The sequence below is a fragment of the Bos javanicus genome, chromosome 1 (genome assembly GCF_032452875.1).
Source record: "Bos javanicus breed banteng chromosome 1, ARS-OSU_banteng_1.0, whole genome shotgun sequence".
Lineage (NCBI taxonomy): Eukaryota > Metazoa > Chordata > Mammalia > Artiodactyla > Bovidae > Bos > Bos javanicus.
In genome coordinates, this window is record NC_083868.1 from 146179603 (window position 1) to 146201077 (window position 21475).

Below are 21475 nucleotides of genomic sequence, written 5' to 3' on the forward strand. Positions count from 1 at the left end.
GGCAGCAAGAGTGGAGCTGAATGGGATGAGAGTGAGTGGAAAAGAATCGAGTAGAGAGATGAAGAGTGACAGAGACGGACAGAGAGGCAGAGAGAGGCAGAGAGGAAGGGAGAGGAATGGCTGCCCCCATCACCTCCCTTTCTCCCTTGCTCTGATCAGGAGGAGGAGGACCCTACCACGCAGGCTGAGGAGGAGCACCTCCAGGGGGCTGTGCATCCGGAGGAGTTCGTGGCCATCGCAGACTATTCTGCCACCGATGAGACGCAGGTAGCCATGTGGGTTTATTCTTTGTGGGTTCAGCATGTTCAGTGGCAGGATTAATGTCAATGCAGAAGTCAGCAGATTGAAATAGAGAGGTATTCAGATACTTCACAGCAACAGAAGACCCACCTGTGACCCTTCCAGCCTAACAGATTCAGGTCCGAAGCCTGATGTGTAGGATCCTTGGGTGAGGAATGGGGTGGGAGAGGAGGTACCTGCTTCACCTTCTGCTTTGAAACCCTTACTTGTAACCTATTTAGTGAAGGAAAATTGGGTGTAAAATAAAAACATCTACCTGATGCAGCTTTCTTTACTGTGTAATAGTAATTTCTTAGCGTAAGCCTCCAGCAACTGAATCCGTTACCACCTAGCTGAGTTACGGTGAAGGGGCTGTTAGGAATTCTCTTCTAAGAAATTCAAGCTGTTCGAAAATGTTTGATCTTTCTTGTTAAGGTCTGCTTCCACCTAGCTGAGTTACGGTGAAGGGGCTGTTAGGAATTCTCTTCTAAGAAATTCAAGCTGTTCGAAAATGTTTGATCTTTCTTGTTAAGGTCTGCTTTTGTTTCTTGTAGATTTCCTCAGAAATCTCGAAATGCTAGTGTGATTTTCAGACTGTCAGTTGATGTCCTTCCCATGGACTCCTTACTGCAATTGCTGTGATTTGGGACCAGTGATGGAGGTTTATCACTGAGCCACAACTGAAATACCAACTGCAGGTTTTTCTTTAGTTTTCATTTCTATATGTGTTTCTCTAGCTCAGCTTTTTGAGAGGAGAAAAGATCCTCATCCTGAGACAAACCACTGCAGACTGGTGGTGGGGCGAGCGTGCGGGCTGCTGTGGGTACATCCCGGCGAACCACCTGGGGAAGCAGCTGGAAGACTGGGACCCCGAGGATTCCTGGCAGGATGAGGAGTACTTCGGCAGCTATGGAACCCTGGTATGCCTCCTGCCCGCCCAGCCAGGCGGAGCCGCTTGCCACTCTCTGGTTTTAAGTTCTAACTTCAAAAATAATTTCCGGGCTTCAGCTCAACTGTTCAGAATGGGGCCTGCAGATGTTTTCTTCAGCTCAGCTGCTCAGCTCTGCCATCCAAGTGCTGAAGCAGACTTAAAAATTTCAGTGAGCAGGTCTGCGTTCCAATAAAACATTATAGACACTGAAATTTGCCTTCCATATGATTTCATGTGTCGTGTTTTTGGATTTTTAAAAACCATTTAAAAATGTAAAAGCCAATCCTGGCTTGCAGGCCATACAAAAGCAGGTGATGGACTGGATTGGCTGTAATGTACCAATTCCTGGTTTAGAGATACTATCTGAGCAATGGAATTTTAAACTTTTCTCAGTGTTTAAAAAAAAGTAGTAAATATTACTGTAAAAATAAAATGTAAAAAGTTGTGTAAATCAGTAGTTTTACCTATAAATAACTAGCTTATTAGTTTGGTTTTTTCCAGTGTGAATAACGACCCAAAGTCCTATGGTCCAGACAACTCTGTTTATATTTTAGACTAAATAAAATAGATACTTGAATGATGAACGTTTCAAATACGGTAGATTCAGTCCTGTAAGGTTAATAAGGCGACATTAAAAGGTGTTGTTTGTGAATGTGTGTTAAAGTGGTGGATCTGGAGATCAGGGACTGGATTCCCCTTAGAATTCGGATGATGGTTACCGGTAAAAGGGGTCCGTGTTTGGTGAGGCCAGGTGGGAAGGCCTGGGGTGCTGGCAGGGTTCCGAGTGGGTGTGGGTACAAGAGCGTTTGCACTGTTGCTATGTTGGGTGAAATCTACAGGTGCTTTTTCGTGTACTTTTTTGTAGATATGTATTCTGCATGTGTGTGCTCAGTGGTGTCCAACTCTCTGTGATCCCATGGGCTGTAGCCCATCAGGCTGCTTTGTCCATGGGATTTCACAGGCAAGAATACTGGAGTGGGTTGCCATTTCCCGCTCCAGGGGATCTTCATGACCCAGGGATCTTACCCTCATCTCTTGTGTCTCCTGCATTGGTAGACAGATTCTTTACCCCTGAGCCACCTGGGAAGCCCCCATCCTATTGGATCATTAAAAATGTTAAAGTAAATGAAAAACCACTGACGCGTGTACATGCTTGTTGTTCAGTCTCTCAGTCACGTTCAACTCTTTGTGACCCCCATGGACTGCAGCATACCAGGCCTCCCTGTCCCTCACCAGCTACTGGAGTTTGCCCAAGTTCACGTCCTGTTGCTCAAATTCATGTCTAAATTCATACTATCCAACCATCTCATCCTCTGTTGTCCCCTTCTCCTCCTGCCCTCAGTCTTTCCCAGCATCAGGGTCTTTTCTAATGAGTCAGCTCTTGGCATCAGGTGGCCATAGTATGGGAGCTTCAGCATCAGTCCTTCCAATGAATATTCAGGATTGCTCTCCTTCAGGATTAACTGGTTTAATCTCCTTGCTGTCCAAGGGACTCTCAGGAGTCTTCTCCAGCACCATAGTTCAATAGCATCAATTCTTTGGTTCTCAGACTTTCTTATGGTCCAGCTCTCACATCCATACATGACTATTTGGACCTTTGTTAGCAAAGGGGTGTCTGCGTTTTAATATACTGTCTAGGTTTGTCATTGCTTTCCTTACAAGAAGGAAGCGTCTTCTCATTTCATGGTTGCTGTCACCATCCACACTGATTTTGGAGCCTAAGAAAAGAAAATCTGCCACTGTGTACATGCTTAGAGGTTTCCGTCTAGTAAGAAAGAGTTAATGAGAAGATGAGGTCTGTCTCTTCTGTGAGATTTCTCCCAACAGCAGTGTAGATAGTCTAAGTCTAAGCTGCATCTGTTTTATTTTTTTAAATTTATGGAAAAGGAGTAGTCCCCATACGCTGTTAGCACCTTTCTCACATAGCTGTACTGCTTTGGAAGTCTCTTCTTTTCAGTAGCTCCAGTGTGTTGATTTTGAAAGGATCATGTTTGCTTTTCGTCATGCTAAGTGATGCTGTAGTGGATGTCCTCCTCCTTGAATCCTCCTCCTCTTTGCTAGATTCCCACTGGGTGGGTTTGAGGGGGATGTGTGTATGAGTTTTTCTGGGGTGGATCAAGCCAAGCCACCCGCCTGGAAGGTCGGCTGAGTGTACGCCTCCCGGCGGCACAGAGGGTGCCTTTGCTACAGGTCTTCACAGAAAAAGCTGCCAGCTGAAAAAAGATTTCCCATCTTAAAGGCAAAAAAACATGTATCTCGGTTTTGATTTACCTTTTTAGCATTTTCATGGCCTGAAGTGTTTATTTTTTGAAACTAATTTTATTACTGTTTTGTTGTGCTCCGCCTTTGCCCCTACCCCACTGGTTTTATGGACAGTGTGTGTGAATTTAGGGAGGAGTGACATCTTTGTGGTGATACGCCGACTCTCCTCGTTTCTTAACCCTTGTGTTACGTCTCTTTAAGTTTTGAGGTTTTGATCGTACATGGTTGTGTACCTTTCTAGGTGAATCTGTAGATGTTTTTGTGTCTTACTGTAAATAGTCGGGAAAGTGCTGTTCAAGTCTGTTGGATTAAGTTAGCTGACACTGTTGTTTACATCTGTGTCTCTTAGGATTTTCTACTTGTCAGTTACTGAGAGAAGGCTATGGAAATCTCTGTAGTGGTGAATTTGTGTTTCTTGTTGCATTTCTCCTGGCTTTTGCTTTGTGCGTTTTGAAGCTCTGTTGTGGAGGCACAGGAACCTTTAGCATTCCTATGTTCTCTGGCTGCAGTGGTTCTTGTGTTGATGTGGGGGCTTCCCACCACCCCCATCCTCAGTCGTCTGCTGTCCATGCCATGACCTGATGCTGTTTGCTCTGAAGTGTATTGTATCTGAGGTGAATGTAACCACACCTCTTCCATGGGTTCCATATCCTGGTTCTGACCTGCAGGCAGGACATCTGGGTCTCAACTTAGTCCACTTTGGTGGTATCCCTCTGTCTGTCTGTCCCTGAGGAGCCATGGGCTCACGAGGCCCACACAGGCTCCTGTTGGCGCTGACCTGGTCTGGGTTGCCAGGCCCCTGTCGCCACACCCCTACCCTCCAAGTGGTTGTTGGGCTGGGTCTCCTTGGCGGGTGTGTGGGGACGGTGCTGGGGGTGCCCCCTCTGTGGCTTCCTGAACTGTGTGGAGGAGCCCTGCTCTGCCTCCTTGGGGATGCGTTCGATTCCCGTGGAGTGCCGTCACCTCCCGCAGCCCCTCCCAGTCTCGTCCATTCTCTCGTGGCGGATCTTGGCCACGTTGTGTCAGGTCAGGCATGTGGCCGCTTCTCCCGTGTCCACCTCTGGGTCCACACCTGCTTCCTTGCTCTCCTGACTCTTGGAGAGGTGCACCGCCCTGCATGGGAAGGGTTCCAGAAGCTTCTACCTCATTCCTTCACTGTCTACTCTTGTTTGTATCTGTTGGCATTTTTTTGGTCTTCTGATTTTTGCACGTTTTTTTAGGCACGGGGTGGTGTGGGGCTTTATGGGGGTCAGGTCAGGCTCTGATTGTCCAAAGTCAGAGGGTAGCGTAGTGCTAATGACAGGCAGTGATCCTTCCTTCATGCGTATTTCATCTAGAAACTTCACTTGGAGATGTTGGCAGACCAGCCACGAACAACTAAGTACCATAGCGTTATCCTGCAGAATAAAGAATCCCTGAAAGACAAAGTGATTCTGGACGTCGGCTGTGGGACTGGGATCATCAGCCTCTTCTGTGCACACTATGCTCAGCCCAGAGCCGTAAGTAGGGAGCTTCTGAGCAGGGTCCTGGTGGTGCCTCCACTGCTTAGTGAAAAGGGCAGCGTGTTTCTGAAGGCTGAGCCCGCAACAGGCCTTGCTGTGGGTCTGATGAGTCGCAGGCAGCACGGAGTGGAATAGGGCAGGGCAGTGAGGTGAAACCGGTGGGATGTTTTTGTGAAATGTCTGCTTCAGTTACGTTAGAAACACGTGTATCCACGTGTCAGGGCTGGGCAGCTTGTGTAGACTGCTATCCTGGTGTCCTGGTGTCCTCCCGCCCCAAATGTGACCCTGCCAGGGTCAGGGTGGACCACTCTCTGGGACTCCTGCTGGGCTCTGGTCCTCTGCCATTTAAGGCCTGTCTGAGCCGAGCAGAGGTGCCCCTCTCAGTGGCCCCGAGGCAGGTGGATGAGGCTCACAAGTGGAGCTGCAGCGCAGTGACTGCCCAAGTCCCGATCCTGCCAGAACCCAGACGTAGCATTCAGGACTTCTTAGATCCTCGATTGGTAACTAGCTGCTGGTGGCCTCAAAGTCTGACTGTTGTCATTTGAGGGCCAGGAGTCTCCTGTGTCGGTTACGGATTGTTGCTGTGTATATGGGAGCTAGGCCACTGGGCCTGACCCGGGACCCCTGGGGTGGGCAGCCCCCGTGGGTGCAGAGGCTCTGTCCACCTGCACGCAGCCCTGTGTCTGCCTTTTGGCAGAAGGTGGAGTCAGGGAGAGAGGCAGGTCCTCCCGGGGCTCCATCAGGGGGACGGGGTGGCCATCCACTGGCCGCTGTCCAGCACGCTGCCTGCCTCTCTCTGATGCTGGTCCTGACTTTGCTGGTGACTTGGGCTCGGGGAGAGTGGGCAGCTGGCTGTGGTGTGGGGCTGAGGCACACGTGGATGGTGTTTCTGTCATGTAGGTGTTTGCGGTGGAGGCCAGTGAGATGGCCCAGCACACGGGGCAGCTGGTCGTGCAGAATGGCTTTGCTGATATCATCACCGTGTTTCAGCAGAAGGTGGAAGACGTGGTGCTGCCAGAGAAGGTGGACGTGCTGGTGTCTGAGTGGATGGGCACCTGCTTGCTGGTAAGGGGCCGTGGGGAATGCTGGAGTGGCTGCTTTGGGCTCTGGAATATTCGTACATGGTGATTAATTTTAACTTTTTCCTAAGGTGACATGTCAGTGATTTCTTGTATGAACATTGGCTTGAATTTTTAATGGATTAAAAAAAAAATGCCTTTATGGGAAATCTAAGAGTGAATGTATCTTTCTGGTGAGTGATTTACATAAATTTCTGTTCTCTTCGAGAACCTGCGAATATCCAGTGCGTGATGTTAGGCGGTGTTTTCCGTGCTAGCAGAGCCTGTCTCCCCCCGGCTGATCTGCCCCCTCTCTGTAGCCCCCCTGGTCTGCACTGGTGCCAGCCTGAAGCCCAGGCTCTCCCAGGTTCCCTCCCCAGTCTCACCTGGGTTGGGGTGGAGAGGTTGCTGGTTTGCCCACCCAGCCTGCGCAGTGGTTTCTGAGCTCCCTAGCTCTCTGTGCTCCAAGGGCAGGTGAGAGGTGAGTGGGAGCCGGGCCTGCAGGTGTGTGTCTCCTCGGCCCCTCGGCCCACCCCCTTTCTGGGACCTAAGATGTTACAGTGAAATGTGGTCTGAAGTTTAGTCTCTGTAAAAACCCAGAGAAGTGACGTATGGATGAAGGGGAGGGGGACACCACTGGAGTTTCCAGCAAGAAGTTTGTTTTAAATAGTAAGGAACTAACTAATAAGAACAATAAGAATGTTGGTCCTCACTTCTTACAGATTGCAGAGATTTGGGAAAGTGACAGCAAATGACACTGAGCCTTAAGATTTCTGTCTGGATGATTTATCTATTGTTGAAAATGGGGTATTAAAGTCCCCTACAATAATTGTATTGTGCCTATTTCTCTTTTCAGATCTCTTAATATTTTCCATATGTACTTAGGTATTCTGCCTTTTGATGTTTTAATTGAGCGTTTTATATGACTCCGTTTTCTCTCCTTTCTTAGCGTATCAGTTATACTTCTTCTGTTTTCCTTTTTTTTAATTGGTTGCCCTACAGTTTCCAAGGGCTTCCCTGGTGGCTCAGTGATAAAGAATCCACCTGCTGTGCAGGAGACCCAGGTTCAGTCCCTGGGGTGGGAAGATCCCCTGGAGAAGGAAATGGCAACCCACTCCAGTCTTGTGGCCTGGGAAATCCTACAGTCCGTGGTGGGTTGCAGAGTCGGTCATGACTGGACACAGAGAACAACAGTTTCCAATATATACTTACAGCGGATTCACGTCTGTTTTCATCTAACACTGTGATGATTCATGGGTAGTGTGAGTTCTTTATGAGAACAAAATAATTCAGTCCCTTGTGTGAGCATTTTTATTCATTTTGTTACATGTAAGCATAAATACACATACATGGTCAGGTACTGTGTTGCTGTTATTTTGGACACATTGTTAGATTTGTTAGATTAAATTGTTAGATTAATTAAGAATGGGAAAAACAAAAGTTCTAGTTTTATCTTCACTTATTTCTCTTTTAGTGCTTTCCTTTCTTTATGTAGATCTGCGTTTGATCTACAGGCAGACCTCAGAGATAGTGCAGGTTTGTATCCAGACCACCATGATAAAGCACGTATTGCAGTAAAGCAAGTCACACAAGTACTTTGGTTTCCCAGTGCATAGAAAGTTATGTTTACCCTATACTGTGGGGTGTGCAATAAGCATTATATCTAAAATAACAATGTACATATATTAATTAAAATACACATTATTGCCTAAAAATGCTAACCATCATCTGAGCCTTCAGCGAGTTCTAATCCTTTTGCAGTAGTAACATCAAAGATCCTTAATCACAAGGACTTCCCTGACAGTCCAGTGGTTAAGGCACTGTGCTCCCCATGCTGGGGCCCAGGTTCAATCCCTGGTCAGGGAACTAAGATCCTACATGCAGCACAGGGTGGCTTAAAAAAAAACACACACAACAGAAAATCAAGAAATACGTTAAATATTTCACTCCACTCTCTTCTTGCTTTCAGGGTTTCTGAGAATTCAGGTGAAATTTTATCTTTGTTCCTCAGTAGGTAGGTGTTTTTCCCCCGGCCTCTCTCAGGACTTTATCTTTTGAGTCTCTATAGTTGGAAGATGACATGCCTCTTCATACTTCGCCCCCCACCCTCCAACCACACATTTATCCTGCTTGGTGTGCTCTTCACGCCTGCATCTGTGGACTTGTGTTTGACATTGTTGTTGTTCACTCGCTCAGTCGTGTCCAACTCTTTGTGACCCCGTGGACTGCAGCATGCCAGGCTTCCCATCACATCTCCCCGAGTTTGGTCAAACTCATGTCCAATAAGTCGGTGGTGCCATCCAACCATCTCATCCTCTGTCGTCCCCTTCTCCTCCTGCCTTCAATCTTTCCCAGCATCAGGGTCTTTTCCAGTGAGTTGGCTCTTCACATCAGGTGGCCAACATACTGGAGCTTCAGCTTCAGCAACAATCCTTCCAAAGAATATTCAGGTTTGATTTCCTTGCAGTCCAAGGGACTCTCAAGAGTCTTCTCCAACACCAGAGTTCAAAAGCATCAATTCTTTGGCGCTCTGCCTTCTTTAAAATCCAACTCTCGCATCCATACTTGACTACTGGAAAAACAATAGCTTTGACTGTTTAGACTTTTGTTGGCAAAGTAATGTCTCTGCTTTTTAATATGCTGTCTAGGTTGGTCATAGCTTATCTTCCATGGAGTAAGCATCTTTTCATTTCATGACTGCACTCACTGTCCCCAGTGATTTTGCAACCCAAGAAAATAAAGTCTGTCACTGTTTCCACTTTTTCCTCTTCTATTTGCCATGAAGTAATCAGACCAGATGCCATGATCTTAGTTTTTTGAATGTTGAGTTTTAAGCCAGGTTTTTCACTCTCCTCTTTCACCCACATCAAGAGACTCTTTAGTTCTTCTTCTCTTTCTACCATTAGAGTGGTATCTGTATCTCTGAGGTTGTTGATATTTCTCCCAACAGTCTTGATTCCAGCTTTTGAGTCATCCAGGCCAGCATTTTGCATGATGTACTCTGCATATAAGTTAAATAAACAGGGTGACAATATACAGCCTTGTCGTACTCCTTTCCCAATTTTGAACCAGTCAGTTGTCCTACATAAGGTTCTAACCATATGTAGGGAAAGAGCAAATTAGCCAGGATGGCGTGGTCAGGGTCCTGCGTCCCACGTTTTGTAAATACATGCTTTTGTAACAGTGGAGGTCACTCACAGCACTGTGCATGCACATCATGTTGTACTGCTTGGTCATGGACCACTTTTGTTCTGGAAACATATATAAGCCCCACCTGAGAAATCCCCCTTTGCCACTGCACCCGCCATCAGAGAATAAACACATGTCTGCAGTCCCTACGGTGCCTCAAGTTTTCTTCCAACCTCCCTGCTCGTGCCTTACCTACCCTGGGTTCAGCAAATGGTGTGAACCATGTAAGACACCACGTGAGGTTCTAATACCGCAGTGGTTTTCTGTCCCCTCCTCCGGTGGACCACGTTTTGTCAGAACTTTCCACTATGACCCATCCTTCTTGGGTGGCCCTGCATGGCATGGCTCATAGCTTCATTGAGTTACACAAGCCCCTTCACCACGACAAGGCTGTGATCCGTGAATGGAGTTGACATTAATTTGGGGAAATTCTCAGTCATTTTTTCAACTGTTTCTTCTCTTCCCGCCTCTCATTCTTCTCTTGATATTCTTGTTCTGTGTCTGTTACACCTTTTGTGTTCTGTAGCCCTTCAATGTGTTCCCTTTTTCAGCCTGTTTTATTTTGCTTTTCAGCTTTGGCAGTTTCTGTTTTCATTTCCTCAAGCTCAGGCTTGTTGCTCAGCTGAGAGTCCTTACTAACAAGCCCATCAAAGGCATCCTCCACTTCTGTTAAATTGTTTTGCTCTTGAGCATTTATTTTTGGTTCTTTCTGAGAATTTCCTTTTCTCTGTTTACATTGCCCATCTGTTTTGCATGCTGTCTGCGTTGTCCATTGGAGCCCTTAGCATATTAATCATAGTTGTTAAGTTGATAATTACAGTTGCCTACTGTGTCTTCCTTTGTGGCTCAGTGGTAAAGAATCTGCTTGCAATGCAGGAGACCTGGGTTGGTAAGATCCCCTGGAGAAGGGAATGACAACCCACTCCAGTATTCTTGCCTGAAGAATTCCATGGACAGAGGAGCCTAGGGGGCTGCAGTCCATGGGGTCACAAGTAGTCTAACACAGCTGAGTGACTAACACTTTCACTGAGGCTGAATCTGGTTCTAAGGTTTGCTGTGGCTCTTGTAACTGTTCATATGTCTTTTTTTCCTGATAGCCAGGTGTGATGACTGGATAAAGGGTCTGTGTAAACAGGCCTGTAGAGATATGGAGGGGGTTGCTCTGGGGTCTCAGTGTTGAGTGATCCTGGGCCTCTGGACTGTGAACCCCACAGGTGCTTCTCAAGTTTTTTCCCCTTTTAGGTGGGACAGGATCACTGGAGGGTGCTCGAATTGGATAGTATTCTTTCCCCAGCTGATTAGGCTCTGTTAAGTAGTCTCTCCTGATGGCAGACCCTGTTAAGAAGAACAGAATACTCTGGCGTATTTCCAATGGTTTCTTTTGAGCTTGTGAGAAGCACTGGGACTTTCCTCTGGTATTTACTGTGGGGACCCCGTGATGGGGCCTGCCTGGAGTCTTGGCCTCAGCTGTCCACACGGAGCCCCAGCAGCCTGTCAGCCTCGGTTCAGCTCCCTGCCTGGCCCTGGTTCCAGGGATGTTTCTGCTCTGGTGAGTTGCGATTCCCTGTGCAGCCCTTCCTTGACTTACAGTGAGGCTGCGTCCTGACAAACCTGTCCTAAGTTGAAAATACTGAGATCCAAAACGCACGTAACGCAGCTCAGCTCTTGAACGTCACAGCTGAGCCTCATTGTCTTAGACGTGCTCAGGGCACTCCCACTTGCCTATGGTTGGGCAAAATCATAACCAAAGCTTGTTGAAAACGAGTGCTGAATGTCTCATGTAGTCGACTGAATACTGTCCTGAAAGGGAGAGGCTGTCAGTGTGTGGACTGTTCACGCTCATGATCGCATGGCTGATGGGCGCTTGGCCTGTGTGGCATGTGGGTGTTGCACTGCGTATCACTAGCTGAGAAAAGATCAAAATTCGAAGCATAGTTTTTACTGAATACCTATTGCCCTGTCATGAAGCTGAACCATCGTACGTCAGGGACCATCTTACGGGCCTCTCAGTTTTTCCGATTTGAAGGTAGCCGTTTACTCTGTGACCTAGTTTCTCTTAATGGACTTCAGAAGAGTTGTTGACTTTTCATTTCAGCTTTTTACTTGTTAGGACAGAATGGCCACTTCCCCCAGGGCAGGAATGAAGCAGGAAGGGGTGCTCCCCTGTTCCTACTCAACATTGTCCTGGGAAATCTAACCATTGCAAGAGAGAAGGAAGAAATGGGAGCTAAACAGAACGAAGGCACAGGAATAAACCCTGTTCTCAGACAGTGTGATTGCTTTTGTAGAAAATGCCAAGGAATCTCCCAAAAACTTTCCTAGACTAGTGAGCAAGTTTAAGACGATCATGGAGCACAGAGTCAGCATTCAAAAGGCAGTCACATGTTTATACACTAGCACTGTTCACGACTAGTTACAGTGGCTCCAGAATGATGACACTTGGGAAAACATGTTCAAGTTTCGGATGCTGACTCCACGTGATGCTGACCCACACGCATCGTTCATGAGCTGGAGACGGCCTCGTAAGGATGCCCCTTCTCTCCAGGTTCATCTGTAGATTTAATACAATTCCAATAAAAATTCAAGCAGGATTTTTTTTGTAGATACAGATAAGCTTATTGTAAAATTTATGTGCAGTGTAAATAAACTAGCCCTGGAGAAGAAAATGGCAATCTACTCCAGTATTATTGCCTGGAAAATCTCATGGACAGATGAGCCTGGCAGGCTGTAGTCCATAGGAGCACAAAGAGTCAGACATGACTGAGCACAGGCAGGCTAGAATAGCTGATACAGTTTAAAAAAGATATTTATTTGGCTGTGTCAGATCTTAGTTGGGGATCTTTGTCATGGCATGTAGGATTTTATTTCCCTGACCAGGGATGGAACCTGGGCCCCCTGCATTAGGAACGCAGAGTCTTAGCCACATAACCACCAGGAAAATGCCACACTTTTTAAAAGAAGAACGAAATTGGAAGAACTATACTACCTGACTTTAGTATAAAGCTGTGGTGGTCAAGACTGTGAACCTGGTGAAGTGATAGACATGTAAGCCAGTGAACAGAATGGATAGTAGATTCCTGCAAATGTGGTCAGCTGATTCCTAACAGAGGAACAGAGTTAATTTAATGGGACATGTAAGCCAGTGGAACAGAATGGATAGTAGATTCCTACAAATGTGGTCAGCTGATTCTTAACAGGGGAACAGAGTTAATTTAATGAAGAAAAGATAGTCTTTTCAACAAATTATATTGGAAGAGTTGGCCATCCATAAACCAAAAAAAGCTTCAACTTTAAGCCTCATACCTCATCTTGAACAATGAACTCAAAATTGATTATATCTAGTTGCTTAAATATAAAACTGTAAAACTTTTGGAAGAAATCATAGAAAATGTTCATGATTAGTCAAAGGGTTTTTTGACTCCAAAAGCATACTCTATTAAAGGAAAAGTTGATAAATTGGACTTCATCAAAATTAAAAAGTCTGCTCTGTAAAAGACAATGTTAAGAAAATGAAAAAAGGCCAACCAGGAGAAAATATTTGCAGCTCACATGTGCACCCTGACATGTGAAGAATCCTCAGAATTCAGCACCCCCGAGGGGCTCCTGGGGCTCTTGCTGCTTTTGACATGAGGGTCACATGACCCCTGAGGGCTCCTGGGGCTCTTGCTGCTTTTGACATGAGGGTCACATGACCTCTGTGGCACTCCTGCTTTGCTGTTTCACATTTTTGAGAAGTGACTTCAGTCAACCTAAAGGGTGGTGAAAGTTCTGAGAATACCTCAGACCAGAGTGATACTGTTTGAGAGTTAAGACCCCAAAACACTTGCGGTGACAGCTGTCTCCTGGGTGGGCAGGGTGGGCGAGAGGGCAAGTTCCCTGACCGTTGGCCGTGCCCAGTTCTGAGGAGTGGTGTGGGCCAGTGGGCTTAAACCCAGGCTGTGACTGAACTCGGTGACCACTGTGGTGATGGTGTAAGAGAAGCCCTCCGGTGAGCTGGCGGCTCGTCCTGTCTGTGACGGTCCCCGGGATATGAGTGCCATGGCGGGGGCAGGGCGGTGGGAGCAGACGCCATCTCAGTCACTGTGTCTCCTATATGCCTCCCTCCACGCAGTTTGAGTTCATGATCGAGTCCATCTTGTATGCCCGGGACGCCTGGCTGAAGGAGGATGGGGTCATCTGGCCGACCACAGCCGCCCTGCACCTGGTGCCCTGCAGCGCTGACAAGGACTACCGGAGCAAGGTGCTCTTCTGGGACAATGCCTATGAGTTCGACCTCAGCCCTCTCAAGTGAGTGTGGGCTCCTGGCCTCCAGGGCACGAACCCTAAGCCAGACCCTATCCTCAGTGAGTGCCCTCAGGTGAGCGTGGGGCTCCCGGCCTGTGGGACCGAACCCCAGGCCAGACCCGAACCTCAGTGAGTGCCCTCAGGCAAGCGTGGGGCTCCCGGCCTGTGGGACCGAACCCCAGGCCAGACCCTAACCTCAGTGAGTGCCCTCAGGTGGGCATCAGGCTCCCGGCCTGTGGGACCAAACCCCAGGCCAGACGCGAACCTCAGTGAGTGCCCTCAGGCAAGCGTGGGGCTCCCGGCCTGTGGGACCAAACCCCAGGCCAGACCCGAACCTCAGTGAGTGCCCTCAGGCAAGCGTCAGGTTCCCGTGCCTGCAGGGGCACAGGCCGCAGGGCTAGAAAACCCTCATTGCTGGGACTTCAGTTTGTTCACATGACTGAGAAGTCTGTCTATTGCCTTACCGGCCTTTAAGCTGATAACAGAATTGAAATGGCCTGTTTATAAGACCTCAAACATGATAGGAAACATAAGGTAATGTGGGCCATTAAAACAGACAGATGATCCCATTAAGAGCCAAGAGTGTTTAATAAGGGTCGGAAAATGTGTTAGTGGAGTCTCTGCTGGCCTTTGTCACAGAAAGCAGTGCCCCAGAATTTGTGGTGGCTCTCCTGGTTCCTGACTTACGGTCATGCCTGTGGCAGAGCTTCAGGTTTTATCACAAAAGGTCTCCTCACAAGGGCCTCCTGTTTCTTGCATTTCCTCCTCGAGAAGGATGATGTGTGTATGTGGCTGCCTCCCCTCCGAGGGTGCCAGGAGGCAGGAGGGGAGGCCTCGCAGTTGTCCTGGGGCCAGGGAAGGGCCCCTCATCAGAGATGGCTGCTCACCTACCAGATGACCAGGTAGGGCTTGGCAGTAAGATGGGGGCCTCTGGGCCTTTCTGTTTTTTATTAAAAACTCAAAAAACAAGCGGAGAAGGCAATGGCACCCCACTCCAGTAGTTTTGCTTGGAAAATCCCATGGATGGAGAAGCCTGGTGGGCTGCAGTCCATGGGGTCACTAGAGTCGGACACGACTGAGCGCCTTCACTTTCACTTTTCACTTTCATGCATTGGAGAAGGAAATGGCAACCCACTCCAGTGTTCTTGCCTGGAGAATCCCAGGGACAGGGGAGCCTGGTGGGCTGCCATCTATGGGGTCGCACAGAGTTGGACACGACTGAAGCGACTTAGCAGCAGCAGCAGCAGCAAAAAAAAAAGAAAAAAATATCGGTGTAGAGGTATGGAATCTTCCCTCATGTGTTGAATCGTCGTATTCTCAACCCAAATCCGAAAGTGGGTGGAGAGGGGAGTCTCCGACAGAGGCTCTGTGGTTCGTGCAGGACTGATGTGGCGGGAGCGAGGGAAGGTCTGGAAAGGGCAGGGGGCTTCTTGTGTTGCCTGGTGTTAATGTCTGGTAAAGTGACCAGGGAGGGCAGAGGAAGCTCTGAGCAGGGCCTGCAGTGTCTGGAACAGGGCACTGTGAACTGGGCGTGGGAGGACTGTGGCCGTGCATTTCCCAGGGACGTTGGTTGGCCCCTTGGAGGAGACGTTCTCTCGCACCATTCACTGAAATTTAATTTCCCGTGGCTTCCGTGTCCTCCGGGTGTGTCAGTGGGACACAGAAGGATGTGCCTGTGGCTCCCATTCTCGGCCACTGCCCACCAGAGCCAGCCTCCTTGGCCCTGCCTTTTGCTCTCGGGGCTGCAGACAGTGAGTTAGGATTCCTGCTAACACACAGGAGGGAGCGAGACAGCCTGAGATGGGGGCTACGTCATCTCAGATGCTGAGCACTTACTTCTTCCCCCCAGATCTTTAGCAATTAAGGAGTTTTTTTCGAAGCCCAAGTATAACCACATTTTGAAACCAGACGACTGTCTCTCTGAGCCATGCACCATATTACAGTTGGACATGAGAACCGTGCAGGTCGCCGACCTTGAGGTGAGCAGACATGACCCTTCCTTCCTTCCCCACGTAATCATTCAAGTAAATGAGTTAGATGTGTTGCTCTTGATTTTCCCACATTCTTTTTAATCTATTCTGATTTTGTTTTTAGTATTTTTTGGTTATTTTCTTTATAGCTAACCTCTTTAACATCTTCAGTTATTTTTAGATTTATGTTTCATATTCTCAGCTTGTTCAAATATGGATAAATTATGTGTCATGATAGGATTTGGATTAAAATTTTTTCCTAAGTTTTTTATCTCCCACTGATGACAAAATTCTTAAAATTCTCTTACTTACCATTTGTGGCCATGAGGTGGCATGTGTGGATTCTGGACAACCCCGTTTTAAGGGGTCCCTCCAAAGCGGAAGGACCCTCTTATGGAGCTTACGATACAAAACCATGTGCAGACTAAACCTGAGGCTTCAATTCATTTTGGGATCATAGAGACTCAATCTGGAATTTCCTGTTTATGCAGAGAATTGAGAAAGTGTCCTGCTTAGATTTGGGGACAGAAAATCAGGACAATGAGACCTAGACTGCTCCAGACCTTTCTGATTGTCTGCAGCATTTAAGTTGCTTGTCTGCAGCATTTAAGTTGCAAGTTGTAACGTTTCCTTTCTCTGGGTTTTTGACATGTTCGGCTAAATTAGCAAGCTACGGATTTGTGTCGTAGCTACTGAAGTAGGCAGTATGGCTGCCTGGGGTGGTGTTGTAGGTCTCGGATGGCCACGTGGAGGTGGCCACAGCCCATGGGTCCCGTGCACCCAGGGCCTGCACCCACTTCTCACCCGTTGCCTTGAACACAGATGATGAAAGGGGAGCTTCACTTTGATATACAGAAGGCAGGCATGCTGCATGGATTCACAGCCTGGTTCAGCGTCCAGTTTCAGAACCTGGAGGAGGACGAGCCACAGCTGGTGCTGAGCACTGGCCCGCTGCACCCGTGAGTGTGCCACCCCATCCCCACCGTGGGTCACAGAGGAGGCCTGACAGAGTCACGAATGTAAAGAGCTAGACATGTCAGAAGTGGACCCAAATCTCTCCAGACCCGGCCGAGCGCGAGGCCAGGCATGTGGGTGGTGCGTGGGTGCTGGGCAGGGCTGTGTGCGGAGGTGAGTCCGGGTCGCCTTGGCCCCTGCACAGGTAGGGGAGCCCCTGATGCCCTGGATGGTCAGCCTCCACCTTCTCTCCGTGGCCCCACTGCTGCTGCAGCTCAGTGGCAGGGGCTTTTCCTCTGACTCTTGGAGAAGGCGGATGTTTCCTGAGATACGATTTTCATGTAGTAACATTTCAGAGTTGCACGCCTGCCCCTGCGTGTGGGGATGCAAGCTTGTGTTGTCTGTCTGTGGGGCTAGACGCAGCAGCCCCTGGAGCACTGCCTTCACGTGGGGACTCCACTCCCCTCCACATGACCCTGCTACTTGTCTGCACCGTGTGGTTGGCAGAAGTGACACAGCCTCAGGGAGGGTGGTGGCCGCCTGGGTCAGACCCCACTGTGGCCTTTGGGCCGGGGAGGACCTGGGCATCCTCTGTGAACGTTGAGCAGGAGAAGGACCTGAATGGCCAGAGTGGACTCCAGCCGGGCCTCCTCCCAGACCGGTGAACCGGGTATGCCTGACATTTCCCACTCGAGCGTTGGGTGGGGATCGTCCACACTCAGGTGGTATGGGGATGGGGATGAGGGGACATGTGGGCTGCGGAAAGGATACCACCACTGTGGCTGAGGTGGGGTGCCTTTGCATCAGAGAGAATGTGACAGAAGAGCAAGAGGCCACAGAGACCCTTAGTGCTGGGTGTGCCTGGGCCCACACCAGGCACTCGTGTGTCCGAGCCATAGAACTTGCAGAGTTTGGGGTGTCCCTGCTTGCCCAGTGCTGCACTTGTCTTGCTCACACTCAGCCAAATTCAGAGAAGTAATGACTTCTTTTGGGCACGATTTCATGAGTGTGAATCTCTCTCTAACTGCACCAACTAGGACTGTGGGAGTCACAGTTCAGGGTCACTGGCTTTGGGTAGGCGCTGCTGTGCCAGCTCATGGAGGCTGGGTTGACCCAGAGAGGGGCCAGGACCTGTGTCTGGCCACACGCCCTTGTGGCTTGTCTACCTCAGGTACCAGGGAATCTGAGCAGCATCCAACAGCTGCATCCACCCACCTCCCCACTCAGGTTGTGACCCCACCTGGGTCCTGTGCAGCCGTCTGATCCCGGGGCGGAGGTGTGGGGGGTCCCATGGCCTCCCCAGAGGGGGCAGGCTTAGATGGCCCCACGGCCTGTCTTGCAGCACCACCCACTGGAAGCAGGTGCTGTTCATGATGGATGAGCCCGTCCCCGTCCTCGTGGGAGACATGGTCACGGGCGCAGTGGTGTTGCAGAGGAACCCCGTGTGGAGGCGACACATGTCTGTCACCCTGAGCTGGTCCATCACTTCTGCACAAGACCCTACGTTGCAGAAAGTAAGATATGTAGCTCTAGAGTCTTGTGCTCTGATGCTGTCCCGAAGGTGGCGGGTCTGTGGTGGTCACAGTGGTGGGTGCCTGTTCCCACCCCAGCAGACTCTGTGCCGGAGCTGGTCTGGGTTATTTTTCTAATCCTCATGGCAGGAGGCGGACCCTCCTGTTCACAGGAAGCAGAGGTGCAGGAAGCTAAGTTCTCCCTGTGAGACTCGGCTGGTCAGTGAGAACAGAGACCAGGAGACTCAGGGTGCAGAGAGAGCCGAGGGCTGGGCCAAGCGCGGCCTTGCTCACAGCGTGTGCCTTGCCATGGCCGCCGTGGATGTGTGGTGGAGCCATGTCCTGGCTGAGGCTGCAGTTTGAGGCTGCAGTGAGCATGGCTGGCGGGGCCTTGTGGCTCGTGGCTCACAGAGGCCACTGAGAATCCTCTTCCTTACTCAGGTTCATGCAGGAGAGAGAATAATCAAGCAGACCATTTTGTGCTTGGCTTTATGCTGAAAGTTGAAATGCTTGTCATTAAAAGAAAAGCCTTCACCTGAATGCCAGCCTCTTGTCCAATATTAAATTATTATTAGGAAATACTGCATGTTAATGAAACTGACGTGATTTGCTGTCTGATTGGTTTGTTTTCATTTCCTCTGTCTTTCTCAGGTTGGGGAGAAAGTCTTTCCCATCTGGAGATGACAGAGCAGCTCTGTGGGGGATGTCCACTGCATCTTGGGGGACATACGTGACTCTGAGGAGTCACTCCTGGACGGATGCGTGTCCTGGGAAAGCCATGGACTTACTCCAGGTTGGGGTGGTGACTCCCACACGCACGGGCTCGGGGCTTCAGGGTCCTCCCCATACGCCCGGCGCCGGGGGCCCACCGTCACCATTGTCACTGCCCTGCCTGTCCTGAAACCTGGGCTGTGTTTCCAGCGTCCACTGTGGTTAGTTGGTGGCCCACTCCCTCAGCCAGGCCAGTCCTGAGCTCACGGGATATGAGTGTCCACCCTGTGCTCTGAAGGTGGCTGTCATGCATCGTGTGTGCGTCTGTCCTTCCCGCCCTTGGCTCATCGCTCAGCTCACGGACGTGGGGTCCCAGATCGTCGCAAGAGCTGGAGGTGTGATGCACGTTGTGGGGCTCTGCATGGGGTAGTCCGCTTGTAGAGACGTCTTCCAGATAAGTTATGGGTCGGCACATAGGACATGCTCAATAAATATTTTTTAATAAATGAATGGCGGTGTATATCCTGTTTCTGTGCACATAACGTTATTTTTTCAGAAGCACGGGTCACATTATGTGCATTGCTTTATAACCTTTTTTGGTGTGTGTGATTTTGATTTTTAGTTAACTTTTTATTGAAATATAAATTATATACCCCAAATTGCACAAGTCATGAGTATACAGATGGATGAAGTTTCACAAAGTAGGCACATGTGTAACCAGCCCTCAGGCCAAGACCCTTCAGCACGCTGGCGGCCCCCAGTGCCCCTCTTACCCCCAACCACCGCTAAGGGTGATGCCGGCTTCTGTGACCAGAGACTTTAGCCTGGCTTCCAACATTGTGTGAATGGGATTGTACATTGTGAACTTGCTGTCGGCTGAATGTTTTATGTCCTCACGAAGCTCCTGTGTTGAAAACGAATCCCCAGTAAGGTGGTGTTAGGATGATTCCATCATGAGGATGGAGCCCCACGAATGTATTTCATGCCCAGAGGTCCAGAGGCAAAAGGCCTATTGTGCTGTGACCCATGGAATCACACAAGTCTGTCCTTCTTAAACACAGTGATAGGATGGGGGCAAGACAGACACTGCTGTTCTGATGGGAGGTTGGGAGCAGTCAGACAGTGAGGGGTCCCAGGCACGTCCAGACACAGCAGAGTGAGTTCCATCAGCTCGTAAGGCTGGACAGGAATCCTCTGGTTTGATGCTCTGCCTTCCAGGCCCACCGGGTGGCAGTAACCCTTCTGCTCCAGCCACCCAATCAACTCGCTTTGACAATGCCACCCCCGAGACCTTGGGCTGCGTCATTCCAATGAAACCAGAGAGATACCCCTCGTTCCTGCCCTGTGAAGGGGAAGCAGCCTTACCTCACCTGGGCAGGGGGTTGGGGCGCGGGGATTGGGGGCGGTGGGTGGTAGCAGTGGCAGCCCTGGTGACCCTGAGTCGCCGCTGGGGGTCACTCTTCCCTTTCTTTGAAGGAGAATGATGTTTGCAGCTGAGCCAGTCTGTGCTGTTAAATCCAATGGTTGATGCCTTTTTCTTCCTGCTTTAATATTTGCGCTTTGTCTTTGGTTTCAGCTGTTTTAGTACATTGTTTCTTGGAGCTCCTTGAATCTGTGAGCTGATATTGTTTGTCAGTCTTAGGAAATTCTGGGCCATTCTTACTTTACATGTTCTTGCACTACTGTCTGTCTTGTGTGTATGAAGTTGTTGACACATTTGTTGGAAAGTGTTCGCTGGCCCCATGTGACTGATGGTCATCCTGCCTGCTTTCTGCCGACCCCCTTTGCCTCCCAGTCCTGTCTTCCGCTGCATCTGATCCTGGGCTCCCTGGTACTTCCCTGGCGTCAGTCCTGGGGGAGTGTGAGTCCTCAGGACACAGAGCCCTGCCTCCCCCAGCACCCGGGAGAACCAAGCAGATGGTCCAGATGGGCTGGCAGCCCAGGGGGACATTCAGACCTGAGTCAGGCAGGGGCAGGGCTCTTCCTGTGCTGTGTGTGGGAGCTGCCCTCAATGGTAGCTTCCGGGCTGGTATGCAGTTGGCTGTCAGAGCTGTGGTGGAGGCTGTGGGTGTGAGCCTTGAGGACAGCTGCCTTTGGGAAAGGCTGGTGACCTTCCTTAGAACCACCAGAGGTGAAGTGTGGGTGGGGGGCCTAGATGGAAACTGAGATCGAGGTGGGGTTTAGACCAGCTCGAGCAATGGGATGGGAGCCAGAGCACGTGGGTGGACGTTATGCAACTTCCAGGGGGCTAGGTAGGGACTTCCTGAGAGGGGGAGGCCAGGCTTGGAGCTGGATGGTGGGTCCCGAATCCCAGAGGTTGAAGGCGTTATCCTCCATAGTGAGGGCCCTGGGTCGTGCCCCAGCCATGCTGGGGCCTCTCCTATGACGTGAGAGGCCAGCGAGTGCAGACACTGAGGATGCAGGTCTCAGGAGGAAGTTCAAAGAGAGGGCAAAGGTTAGATGTAATGGCCAGGGAGGAGGACCACCATGGATGGGGAAGACATAGTGGGCGGTGAGCCGGGATCAGAGGCCCCAGTCCTTACCTCCTTTCTCCACAGTCCTTTGCTAGGCAGGCACCCATGGCCCTCACCTCTCATTCAGCCAGGATTCTCCGCTCCAGAGTCGAGTGCCTGGAGGCGAGTCTGCAGGTGCCAGTGCTGCCCTCAAAGATGTAACTGGATGGAACATTCCCTCTACTTTGGTTGAAGATGTTACCACTAATCTAGATTTAAAAGGCACTTTATCCTCGGTGAGATAATGTACAGATATTTATGTCTAAAATGATGACGGGGCTTCCCTCATGGTCCAGTGGTTAAAGAATCTG

At 49.7% G+C, this 21475-nt stretch overlaps 1 protein-coding gene across 5 annotated transcripts in view; it reads left to right on the forward strand.

The window, feature by feature from the left end:
- Nucleotides 1-19161, forward strand: part of PRMT2 (protein arginine methyltransferase 2) — a 45532-nt gene extending 26371 nt beyond the window's left edge. For 2 of the 5 annotated variants that reach the window (XM_061424263.1, XM_061424248.1), the window contains exons 3-11: nt 160-267; nt 1017-1199; nt 4810-4971; nt 5875-6039; nt 13333-13508; nt 15355-15484; nt 16298-16434; nt 17772-17943; nt 18592-19161. In XM_061424263.1, the coding sequence (XP_061280247.1) occupies nt 160-267; nt 1017-1199; nt 4810-4971; nt 5875-6039; nt 13333-13508; nt 15355-15484; nt 16298-16434; nt 17772-17943; nt 18592-18624 (1266 nt within the window). In that variant the 3' untranslated portion in view covers nt 18625-19161. Of the gene's footprint in view, nt 1-159; nt 268-1016; nt 1200-4809; nt 4972-5874; nt 6040-6124; nt 7593-13332; nt 13509-15158; nt 15257-15354; nt 15485-16297; nt 16435-17771; nt 17944-18591 lie in introns of those variants that run through there. The other 3 variants (XM_061424254.1, XM_061424272.1, XM_061424278.1) reach the window with 3 other exon arrangements.
- Nucleotides 19162-21475: the final 2314 nt, after the last annotated feature.